The 13,453-nt window shown below is 32.7% G+C and overlaps 1 protein-coding gene across 1 annotated transcript in view; it reads right to left on the reverse strand.

Annotated features, from left to right (window-relative positions):
• The window catches only part of Gycbeta100B (guanylate cyclase soluble subunit beta-1-like), a 106,262-nt gene that overhangs the window by 34,726 nt on the left and 58,083 nt on the right, over window positions 1–13,453 (reverse strand). The window contains exon 4 of the mRNA XM_035365313.2: window positions 10,869–11,143. Coding sequence (XP_035221204.1) covers window positions 10,869–11,143 — 275 coding nt within the window. The remainder of the gene's footprint in view (window positions 1–10,868; window positions 11,144–13,453) is intronic.

A 13,453-nucleotide genomic window follows, 5' to 3' on the forward strand; every position in this document is an offset into this window, starting at 1 on the left:
TATTTCGGACATAGAAATGGGACTTTGCGATAATTCGTAGGCATCTATTTTGCACCATTTGTAGTTTTTTTCAAGTCAGAATCAGTAGCCCATGTTGGCGAAGCATACGTCATGATGGGTCGGATGGTAACCAAATAGATGTTTCTTTTTTGCTAAATCCAGATTTGAAAATTTTCCAAATATGGAATAAAGTCACTTTATAATTTTAACAGCTTTGCTTCGAACATGTAAAGTAGGAGAAAACCAAATAAATTTGTGATTCTATATAACTCCTAAATATCTGGCTTCTTTAACCAGAGGAACAGGGGCATTGAACAGGATCAGATTGGTCTTGAGAGTAGTATTACATTTTTACCTTCTAATGAGTAGCAGTTGAGACTTCTGGGCATTTATACAAACTCTCCATCATTTGCACCAGCCTTCCATGGAGGGAATATTATCTTGTAGCTTCCGAATCGCATGATTGATATTTGCAGACTTTACTGTCAAGGCAGTATCGTCTGCGTAGCATGAAAGCATAGAATTATTGTAGTAATTAAACTTAGGAAAGTAGGAAATGTAAAATAGATACAAAACGGGTCCAATAACCTATCCTTGTGGTACGCCGGCTTCAATAATCCTTTTAGTAGAGGGTGCATCACCAACCGATACCTTAAAGGTACGGTTTGAGACTAAAGACTGAATCCCCATAATAAGTTTTCTGGTAAAGTACAGGTTAATTAGTTTATAGATAAGTTTCTCATGCCAGACGCGGTTGAAGGCGTTCGCCACGCCTAGCATTAGCATGGCAACATTAAGTTTAGAGTGAAGCACCTTTCTTCTCTTTAAATACCATTCTCACTTAATCACGTGTCCTTCACGTCATCCAGACGAGTTCCTTGAAAAATGTGGGGATGGTCATAATGTTTTGGCTCATATTTAACAGTTGTGCATAACTGATCCTTAAAACTTTTCAACAAATGAATAGCATCGTTGTGGAAATTAATTATTCCATTGCAGTATGCAAACTTTTCTGTTTCCAAAAAAGTATTTTTATACACAATTTCTATTACCTTGAATTATTTTGACTGACATGCAGGTATATTGATAAGAATTATTGCAATTACTTTTGCAAGCAGTTGAAAATATTTTTTTCCCTTCCTAGTAGTTTAATGGTTATCTCAATGAGCTAGCAACTAAAAGATATCGTTTTCGATTCCAAATGAAAGAATGGTTGATGTTTCAAGATTCCTGCTCATAAAATACTTAACGACCCTTCAGTTTTAAGTTTACTGAATCAACTTTCCATTGAAATGTAAATGTAAGTAAGAGTGAATGTTCCAACATTTATCTTACTGATCTTAGAATAAATAAAGCGAATTAAAACTAATGCAAATTATTTTGACATTTAAAATAAGAAATTATAATGAAAGTTTATTCAAAAACGCTTTTTATATTTTACATAATTATTATTCACTGGAATTTAAATTTTATCAGAAAAGTAAGAATCAACAGTATAATTAATCATATATATATATATTAGTGAATTATATTTATAATAATTTCCGTTAAGAATTAAATTCTTATAGATAAAATATTATAATAAATACATTATACATTTGCTTATAAATATTTTTTTCTGTCTGAGTAACACATTTCTTCTTGATACATAGATAGTTAGGGGAGAATGAGAGAGAGAGATAGAGATAGAGAGTGGAGACTAAATTTTTGTTTCCTTTTTGTCTTTTCTTTCATTAAAAAAACTTTTTTAACACCCAACGACAACAATGGAAATAGTTTCTTTTATATGCGTATTTATTTTACTTTCTTTATTGATTTCATTTCTATTGATGTATTTAATTGAATTCTACTTTGTTCGGTTTCGGCTTTCGTATATTATTTGCGTTTCATGTTGTTGCGCTGGGAATAGCCTTATACGAACTATTATAAATCGTTTAAAAATTAAACTAATTTTTCTTGACTTAAGTTTCTTATGTTTCTGTTCATCTCAAGTGCTATAAACGCAACTTTCTTGAATTCTGTTAATTTCTACATATTTTTGACCCCTTGAAGGTAACATCATGGAACAGCAGATTTCCTTATCCAAAGAAACAAATAATTTTTCTTGGGATTATTCCCTAAATTATATTGTATAGTTATTGAAGTTTACAAGTTCTTTTTCCTCAGTGTGGGAGTTTAACTTTCATTTAATTTAACTGGTATATTTAGCTTATGAATCAATATTGAACCCATATTTTTGAATTGATAATTATTGAGTAGTTCTGTTTATTTATCGTGTGTTCAGTCTTTAAGAGTATGGTAAGAATTAACTATTAAAATCTTGGTCTCTTTTACAGAAATGTTCTAAAAGTGTTTTGACAGAAACAAATTCCATCATTGAAAAAACCATACGCTGTTTCATTTAATTTTTTACATGGCAAAATAAAATGCGGAAGATATTAAAAACTTAAAAACACAACAAACGTTTTGTAGAATAGGAATAATAGAATACGTTTTGTGACAGAAAAAGTCTCTTTAATGCTTAATCAAAAGCTTTTTGAAATAATAAAAATTTACATGAAAAATATTCTAATGGGTAATAATATAATGCATCTTTCCAGTAGTAGGTTGGAAAGTGCTTTTTAGTTTCAAATTATCATCGCAAATTCTAGGATGAATTCAAATATTTCATTATTTTTTCAATGGAATAAATCCATTTCTTCTATCCTCTTTCTGGCCCACCAGCGGCCGAGCGGTAAAGTCGCGGAACACTGGTAGTTCGGGCCGAGGTTCGAATCCCGCGAACGGGCTGGCTGCATGGGCGTTTTCGTGGTTTTCCCCATGTGTAACGTGTATACGAGCCAGTTTCCCTCAGAAAGTCCTCCACGAAGGCATCCCTCCCCTTAGGCAGATAGCCCTAGTGTGCTTTGCCATAATTAAATACACCACCACTATCCTCTTTCTCTCATTTAAGTCATCAAAATTTGGATAATTATGACTTGTGTTTCTGCATACGAGCTCTCATCAGAAATGTACTAGAGGACTTAAGTTAGAATTTTGGCTGATCATTTAACTTTTCCATGAGCTAGATACTTTTTCCCCACAATCTAAACTGGGCTTTGCGTCGGGCTATCTAGTTGAAGAAAAGAATATTTTTGTCATATTGTACTGTCCATAAGGAATCGTTTTATTCTGCATGGTGCTTCTGCACACAAATCTGTCTACAGTGCCTTTGGGAACTAAAACACCGACGACATTCACTGAAAAACATTTCTATAGTGTTTCAATGCCTTTACTATACTTTACAGTGGGGCCAAAATGCAGCGGATAATTGCCTTGGTTTTCTGGGCGATGAACATACATTGGGATGCCATTCGAGGGGTTTCTGTCAAAGAATGTAAAACAGATAAATATATTGTTTGTATATTATATTCATTAAATAAATATTTGTTTTGCTACATTGAGAGCTTTAGTGTACCGAATTTTAATTACTCTGTCTGTCCGGTTCGAAGTGTTTTGCTGTCGTCAACATGTTAGCTTATTAGAGAGATTTCCGTTGTTTCGTATTACGACATATATGACAGTTTTATGCGACAGTCATAACTCACGAGCCACTTAACATGACGTGCACCCGGAGTTTAAAGCTCAAGAGAATACTCCGATTTAAATTCGCTTTTAAATCCTCAGTTTAACATTAAATATTATACCACGATAAAAGAGTAGATGTAATATATACATACATTTTATAATTCTCAAGCTATTCACACAGAAAATGTGTTAACATATAAATGATTCACTCCTTCTTCACCGTGTGCCTTTTTGGTGTAAGTGGTAGTCCATCTGGGTTGCAAATGGAAGGTCTAGAGTTTGAATATCGCTGACGGCATTACTTAATCTGTAATTTTTTTTGGTCCGAAATGTCTAACTGCTACCTTGCTTCAAACACTGTACTGTTGAGTTCCTTGATGTCAGGATTAGCTTGCATACGCAGTAAACGAAATTTATCTGCTAGTGTTGTTGGATCTTTTCTGCTTTCAGTGACAGCAGTTCTCATGTGTTTAAAAAACTCTGCTATTACCATTGGCTTAGATAATTATTTTACGCTTCTTTATGTACTCAATAATACATATGCAATTTAAAACAAAGTTGGTTTGTTTATTATATTCATTAAATAAATATTCGTTTTGCTATTACTTATTTACTACTTATTTAATAGCAAATACTTATTTAATCATTTATTAATTACAAAGTATTATTATTAATAGCAATAATAATATTTTGCTATTAATAAATTACTAAATAAGTATTTGTTTAAATACATATGCAAATTAAAACAAAATTGGTATTTAGAGTGGAAAAAGATTAACTGATTGCTTAGAAAATGCCGTTCTATGAACATATCAGTAAAGACGTTTCTTAATAACCACATTATGCTTTAATTCAAAACAGGGCGTTTCACTTCCGTAATCAATACCCGATATAATGAGAATATGTACTTTCTTTGTTTTTGTTTACGTAAGAGATATAATACTCGCTGTTTCCTAGATTTTAGCACAGAAGTCTTGAATTTATCTTTATTTCAAAGAAAAAGGAAGAGACTGATAGCTTTCTGCAGCATTACCAAAAGATGAGGAAATTGGATCACTAGAGAACTTTCAGACTCCCAAGAATCTTAGGCAATATGCTTTTTTATACTCAGAATTGAAAATCCTCTTCGAAATGGTTATAGCTTTCGGTATCAGAAAATCCCATTACTTCAAGGGAAAAAAACAATATTTGCTGGAAATATAGATTACAACAAAGCAGAAATACTGAAACTAATTTTGCACCAGCAGAGAATATGCCCCATCAGTGTTAACGGATACGTATCATCCATAAATTTTAAAATTTTTTTGTGCCATGATTTGATAGCATACACAGATTGCCGGGGAAAACTTTACTTTCCTGGACTGTGAATCCTCTCTAATAGGACTATCCACAGATTCATACAATCCTGCTCTTCTGTGGCGGTGGTCATCTTAGAGAAAATGTTACTCGCTGATGGCGCTTATTGATTTGCTTAATGCATCACTTACTATTGAGATTTGTTACAGGTAACTAGTGAAACTAATGTACGTATATTGGTTTACCAACACTATTATATTAATAAAATTACTAGTTGTATAAAGGAAAGCAGAATATAATGTAAGAAAAATTAGAAAAAAATTGTCTTATAGTTAATTTTCTAAAATAATGCAAATGAAAAATACTTGCATTTACAGAATGTAGATCTTGTATGTAAAGAAGAAACATTCACGAAAAAACATACATTATAAATTTTGTTTAGTAATATCTAAAACACTAATTGACTGTTGAAATATTCATTTAAGATTGAGTGAAGTCTTCCTATTTGATGTTCTTCTTTAGTTATTCATTTTGCTTACTAAAAAAGTTTTAATTCGCAAACGAAAAATCTTATTACTATAAAAAATATCGTACGCTTCCACCAATTGACTTTGGGACAGTCTTTCAGAGTGCGAAATGAGAAAACTGGCTTCATTCTGTCCGAGACTCGAACCGTGGACCTTCCAACGGCTAACTGATTGCGTTAATCACTATTACAACCCAAGCACGCACGGAAAATGTGCCACATTTTTTTTTATAATTTCTTCAATAAGTTTTAATCATGTTTTTAAATTTAATGCTTGTGCTTTTCCTTCGTAGGGGTCTTAGTTTAAGAATGTTAAGGTTTAGGTTTGTTTAAAGTTATTGAAACATTGCAATCTAAAGTTAAGTTTAAGGATTATTGTTTACTTTAAAATTATTGAAATATCGCTCAAAGATATGTTGATACCATCCTGCGGCCGGTTACATTACCTTCATAGCACGTCATCCTGGGGCCATTTTTCAACAAGATAATGCCAGGCCACATACCGCTTGCATATATCTGGATTGTCTCCGTGCGGTACCCTTTACCCTTCCTTGGCCAGCAAGGTCACCAGACCTTTCACCAATTGAGCCTGTCTGGGACAAGGTAGGCCGCCAGATTCGGCCACCACAAAATATCGCAGATCTAGAGCGACATTTGATGAATGCCTGGTAGAATGTGTCGCAGGATGACATTAGGAACCTCTAACACTCCTTGACTGGACGAATTTAAGCATGCATTGCCACCAGGGGCGGTTCGACCAACTACTAATTTGAACACTCAGTGGATGACTGTGAGCCTTGAACAGGTACTATGACCTTGATTTTTTAATAATTTTATTATCTGTGCATGAGCTATACACATATTCAACTTCATTAAAAACAACCGCTTCCTTCATGGTGCTTCGATTTTTTTTCCAAAAGAGTGTATATGTTTTAAGTCAGCGTTGTTTAAACTACGGGTCGCACACAGAAATGGAGTAGCACAGCGAAATGTTAGGGTCACGAAAACTTAGGTCAGTGAAATTAAGGAAATATTAATCTTAATCACTTCATTATCCTTAATATATTACACTTTCTATACAACACAATTATAAAATCGTAATACTGGCCAAGTTGACGTACAAGTTATATTCATATATTGAAAATACCACGAAGTGCTTCATAATAGCGATGTCGCATTGCAGTTTCAGCATATAATTTATTCTAGATTCAAAATATCCCGTAAATGAGCAGTACATAACGCCCTGTGCCACACAGGCGTCCCGAGAATAAATCGGTGACGTTGCGACTAGTGTACTGGTAACGCTTGTTCAGTATAGTCAGTAGTTTCTGTGTCATCGGAGCATGTGTGTATATCGCAATACAATGTTGTACGTATTGTTTTACTCGACCAATTTTTTAATTTATATAAATAATTATTATGAAAGATGTTATTTTATTTATATTTTGCGATACCAGCGTCTTTTCCCCGTGAATAAATGGTTGAATTTGAATATCAAAGCTAATGACAAAAGTAATGATATTTCAATGCTACAAAGACTCTAGTAATCAAAATTCGGGATATAAGGTGCGGATTCTCCAATTTGATTTTACTTTCAACAACTGTGATGATAATGAACAACGTCATTGTTTAAATCTGCAACAACATTTAGGCTAATAATAATAAATAATAATAATAATAATAATAAATAATAAAGCAAAAAAAGCAATATTTTGAGAACTATATAACTGTTAGCGAAAAGTATTTACTCACATCATACGAAGTTTTATACCTGATTGCTAAAAATCAAAAGCCATATACTCTTGGAGATCTTGTATTACTTGCTGCTATTAAAATGAAAAAAAAAAAAATACTTCATGGAAGTAAATATAGCGACGAACTTTGAAGTATTCCTTTGCTGCTATCAAGAGATTTTTCTGAAATTTACAAGAGCCAGTTCGAGTAGCTTGTAGAGCTGCTAAGTTATTTAAGCAGGAGACGTGAAAATGTGCATTGCCCCTCGCCGGGCTTGAACGCTACACCACTTGGATACGCATCGAGTACGCTTCCAATTACCACGAAGGCATGCAGAAAAGAGGGAAAAATACCTTATATACTCTTCCTTTTAAAGGGCGACTGGGGATTAGGGGACCTAGTCGCCAAATCCTGTTGGTGACGAATTATCGGCCACCACCTTTTCGTTCGGGCGCTACTTGTAGAGTTATAAGACTATTTTGAAGCAATATACGTGAAAAATGTGCAGTGATTTTGCCGGGACTCGAACTCTGGATCTCTCGAATACGCGTCGAGTATTCTTCCAATTACACCACGAAAGCATGCAGAAAGGAAGGAGACAATATCTTATGAGCTTACTACTGGACTCAAGTTCAAAACCTACAATTCATTTAGACAAAACAACTGATAATTCAAAAAAGTTGTTAGTATATGACAAATATATTTAGAAAGAAAGCACCAAGGAAGAATTACTATTCTGTTATCCTTTGGAATAACATACACTACCCGACACTGAAAATGCAACACCAAAAAGGAGTACCCGAGAATTATGCAAATTTCAGGGTAGACGCACTTCATCGTATTGTGCGAATGATGTGAAATGCGCAGCTCTCCAGCGGACGTTGAAAGAATATAAGGAAAGGAACCCGCAGAATATTCAGTTTTCGTGCCGCTGTTGGCGCATCCGCAAGCCACTTCTACCGCCATTCTGAAGCATGTTCAAGACATTCTGGATGTTCCCATGTAGATAAGATCCATTTGCCGTCGATTGGTGGCTAGTAATCTGCACTCGTGGCGTCCGTTAAGAAGACTGCTACTGACCCCACATCATAGATGCCAGCGTTTGCAATGGTGCAGGGCTCCAGCTATGCGGACGAAGGAATAGCGCAGGGTCGTGCTCTTAGATGAGTCACGCTTCTGTTTCTCCAATTGATAGTCGCCGCTTACGAGTGTGGCGTTGTTGTGGAGACAGGTCCAATCCGGCAGCAATTGCCAAACGCCCCACCGCGCGATAACGCAGCACCATTGTACACTATCCGTAGTCTCACTGACTTTGTATCTAGACGTATTGCTTCGTGTATCGCCGTCCAAGGTGGTCCTACAACCTACTGAACCAACACTGTTCTCGCTCTGTATTATGCATATCATTTCGAAATAAAGATCACTTATTGTTCGTTACCATCTCTCTTTGTCTTCCGACTTTCATCCCTTTCTGGCCGGTCCTTCTTGGTGTTACATTTTCAATGTCGGGTAGTGTATAAGAGAAGATATGTATTCTAAAGTTGAGAAATAATAGAAAAATTGCATTGGTGTATGCAAAGATGGTTCAAAAGCAATGAGGGATGAAAATATTGGTTTTAAATAATTTGCTAAAGGTGTTGGTAAAGTCATGCAACTATTATACACTACCTGATCGATTAAGATGCTTTTGCAACAACAAAATTAGCAACGGAATTAAGCGAGGTACTTCAAAATTCTGTCAAAATTATAAAATTTATTAAGAGTCGTACCTTTAACAGCTGTTTATTTCATATTTATGTAAAGACACGGACTCCGAATACAAAAATTAATTATTGCAAGCAGAAATAAGAGGGATCTCAAGAGGACGAAATTTAAGATTATTGTTATTAAAAGACGAAACTATTATATTTTTAGCCAAACAAATATCTAATCTTGCTTTTATTCTTCAAAATGACTTATGGCTGTCAAAACTGTGCTCTTTGCGAGATATTTTCGAGAAACTAAAGGATCTTACTTTGTCTTTTTAAGAAAGAAGTAGCTGTATAACTTCGAATGACAAAATATAAAAGATCAACATTTAGAAGAACAAGGTGGGAAACGTTTTATAACTGAAAAAAAAAACTTGTAAAGATTCTTATTAACTTTTATTAACACTTAAAAACCGTAGACACACATAATAATTATTATTATTAACACTCAAAATAACCTAGAAACGTAGCTTTGCTAATACCTTATATCGAATCATAATTTCAAAAACCGTGTTTGATTGACACTAGTGAGATTAATGACCTGCCATATAAAGCCAAAGAGGACTTTGTAGAGCTATCGCTGCTACTGAATTCTTAATCGGAGCTAGAACTGAATTTACCGCAGTTTCTGAAGTGGCATTAGTTAATGTTCTGACATTCAGCATCACGTACGTATGTGAAACGACTTTTCTTCATCTTTAACGCTTATTAAATTTAAATACCGGTCAGCGCTGGAAAACGATGAAGACACTTTACGTCCAATAGTATAAATATTGCATCAGTATTTAATTTGTTATTCAGCAAAAACCAAGCATATCCATATCATGAAGCATTGATTTTCTTTAATTAATTTTTGTGTATTTGAAATAAATCTTAAAAGTACTTTTTTTCGTATGTATATTGCAGAAAGAAGTAAAATCATTTGTGTAAAAATTTTTATTCTTATATTTTTCTTTTACATTTAGTATCTGAGGCTGTGAAAAGTATCTCATCGATAAAAATGTATCATGGCTGAAAAAAGCGTAAGCAGCGCTATTCTAAGTGATATTGCTCACTTTCACGGGCGGTAGTCTTAGAAATGTAGTCGTCATGTACTTTCATTAAAACTAAATTACCCAATACAAAACTACTCCATCTGTATCAACATTAAACATTAAAGTATCCGTTTAAGATTGACCTGACATTTGCTTGATATAAAAGAAAGCTATGTTTATACAAATATAGGATCATTTCACGGCATTATTATGCAAAGAATAAGTCTAAACATTCAGATATATTTTGACCCGAGGAGAGCACTAAAACTGTGACCTACATGCGAAAGCGTGAGTCGATTAAATATGTAGCAAAAGTTGCTCTCGATGTTCAGCTATTTGCAGCTTTGGAGGGAGGGTTACACTTGAATTTTCGAGACATGAATTTTTAAAAGAGACCTTTATACTCTTCGGAGAATCGCCCAAACAGAATGTTTAACCATCCCTCTTGTAAATTCTTTAATTAACTGCTTTTGAAATTGCTGCAGGGAAAAGAAAGCACTCCTTAAAATGTTTGTTAAAATGCTGAATTAAAATAACATTACGTTAGGAAGTTAGTACTTTATGTTTACAAAGTATTTCCTTCCAATATGATCTTTATGCAAGATGACTCTAAAATAATGCTTATTTACGTTTTTTAAGGCAATGTTTTAGAAATTTATGAAGGATATTAATTACTTGCTTTCCTTTGATAAAAAAATTTAATTTTCCTTAACTGATTCCTATTTCCTGCTGAAATAAAAAATGAAAGCGAAATACTTTTGACACTTTAGAACGAAGAATTAAATCCAAATTGTTAATTTTTTTATTTTGGTTTATGGCAAGGGAAACAATTTAATACAGAATGAAAGAACAAAAACCGCACATTTTACATTCTTATTGATTGGGAAAGAAGCACTTTTTATTTCAGTTAGTGCGAATGAGTGTAACTAAAGTACATGTATTATATTCGGTATAACATCTTACCTTCACCAAGCCGATAACAATAGGTTCCAATCCTTCTCTTTCTGAATAATAATGAAGAATAAGAGTTCCATCTTCTGGTCTTTCAGTGCATCGGAAGGAGGGTGCTCGCATTCCAGGATAAATTGTTGCCAGATGGTCGTGCAAGGCGTCTAAATTTTGCAAGAAATCTCTTGGTGAAGATCCAAGAACTTGCAAAATTTTATCGTAACCAGATTCTTGACAGAAGTCAAAGAACATGCGACCGAAGAGCTCGAGAATTTCAGCAGCGTTTATACCTATGTGCGAGGATAAGCAAACATTCTAATTTTTATAAGCTATTCAATGTGAATCAAAATGTTTAATACAGTCTATTCAACTTTAATATGGAATTAAGTATACATATTTTTTTCAAATAAACCCCTTTATTAAACGATTTCGATAATTATCATTTATCAAGTTATTCAGTTATAAAAATGGAGGTTATAACAAAATAGTAATTTCAAACAAATTTATTTATTAGACCACTTTCAGAATAACTGTATACTCAAAAGGACTTTCTCTAAAACGTCAAGTACTTTCTTGCACTTATGCACACTGAAACTTAGAAACTGATTTATAAAAGTAAATAAACAAATATATGTATTTATCTGCTTTTTTATGATAGAGCAAATCATTACATTTAATTAAAAGTTTTTCAATTAACTTTGAATGAGAATAAAACATTGCCATGCACCACAGTTGTTACCCATACAAGTTGCAGCGTTACGTTGTTTTCTGGCTAATGAAATGAGTTTTATAAATGTGGCTTTTTAAACATAAAAGGTCTAAGTCATATCTTTCAGCATCATTCTTTCTTATGAGTTACTTTTATGAAGTTCTGAATGACTTAGATTTCTCAAATTATATTGATTCAGAAATTTTCATTGATTAAGATGGGAAACATCTTTCATCTTCCATTGATTAAGAGAAACATCTTTTCCATTCCTAATTATCTGACTAATAACTGCTGAAGATTTGAATGATCTATCATTATACTACAGTGTTACTCTAAATACCAGTGTAACATATCTCATTATACTACAGTGTTACTCTAAATACCAGTGTAACATATCTCATTATACTACAGTGTTACTCTAAATACCAGTGTAACATATCTCATTATACTACAGTGTTACTCTAAATACCAGTGTAACATACCTCATTATACTACAGTGTTACTCTAAATACCAGCGTAACATATCTCATTATACTAGTGTAACATACTTGATTGATATTATTCTACTTTAATTTGATGTCACAAACCTCAGTTGCATTATTTATGCTGACATGTTACAGACAATAAATCGAAACAATAATGTTGTGTCAGTATGTACACCCACTCCAGAAAAAAAAAAAGGACAGTTTCATATATCCTGTTCTGCTGGGCCGATTGAAGAAATTAAACTTGCGTTTTTTATGTCTCGAAAGCCTGACTTATGATATTTATTGGATTTATATCTAGCACTGTTCTAACATAGGTATTTTGACATAAAGTCGAACATTTCTGAAATGAAGTACCGTTTTTGCTTTCCCTATTTCTACCCTACTTTTCAAATTATTTAAAGGTGCCAAGTTTTGTAAAAACCGTTCTTGTAGTTATTTAAAAATTAGCTCTCAAAATTTCAGCTCCTCAGAGTTAATTGAATTTGGTATGTATATATTAACATCTCTTTTCTAAACACATACTTGAATTCCCCTTTCAAAATTCCAAGTTTAGATTTAATCCAAATAAAATTCGCATATTTTTTACAATTAACTTTTTTAAATTTGTATAATTTTTAGTAATTTTTATAAATTGTTAGGATTTGAAATTTGAATTATGACTCATAAAATTTATTCCATCCTTTAAAAGTAGATGTTTGCTTCTAGGTATACAAACAAATTAGAGATTTTACTCAAAATGTCCCAAGATATGCGCGAATTTATATATTGGCGCTCTTTGAATTTTAACATATTTGTTATAAGCCATAATAATGCCAAATGTTGTTTACAAACGTTATTACAGTCTTCAATTTAATTGAAATAATTATTTTGAGCCTTAAATTCCGAAATAAATTTTTACTGAGAATTTTTCACAAGGAATTTCTTTATTCTTATTTTCATTGATAATACCTAATAAATATTTGTCAGTAATACATAAAAAGCTATATTTTTCAATTTATAAAGAATATTAATGAAAAGTTTAAAGAGTTTTTTTCCTTCTATAAGAGTAAATTTTTACATTGCCATTTTATCATCTATTATTTTACTTTATTTTATATGCAAAGAAATATAATTTTCAGATTAAATTAAAGATATTATAAATAAAACATGCTGTCTGCTACTACCTTAATGTTTCACAACTGCAAAATATTCTAGAATATAGGATTTTTCTTTTCTTTTCTATGTGTAGTAAAGGGAACAAAGAAAAATGATTTCAGGGATATTTTATGTCTAAAGATATTTCGTGTCATTAACTGCACTGCAATGTTTTTAAACAAACTGTTGTTTACATTTCAAAGGGTCCTTAATATTATCATGAAAGACCCTTTTTTATAAGCAAAATATATTTTATCTAAACATAGGCT

This window comes from Stegodyphus dumicola, chromosome X2 (assembly GCF_044657685.1).
Source record: "Stegodyphus dumicola isolate Sdum_Otavi_A_Nest chromosome X2, ASM4465768v1".
Taxonomy (NCBI): Eukaryota; Metazoa; Arthropoda; class Arachnida; order Araneae; family Eresidae; genus Stegodyphus; species Stegodyphus dumicola.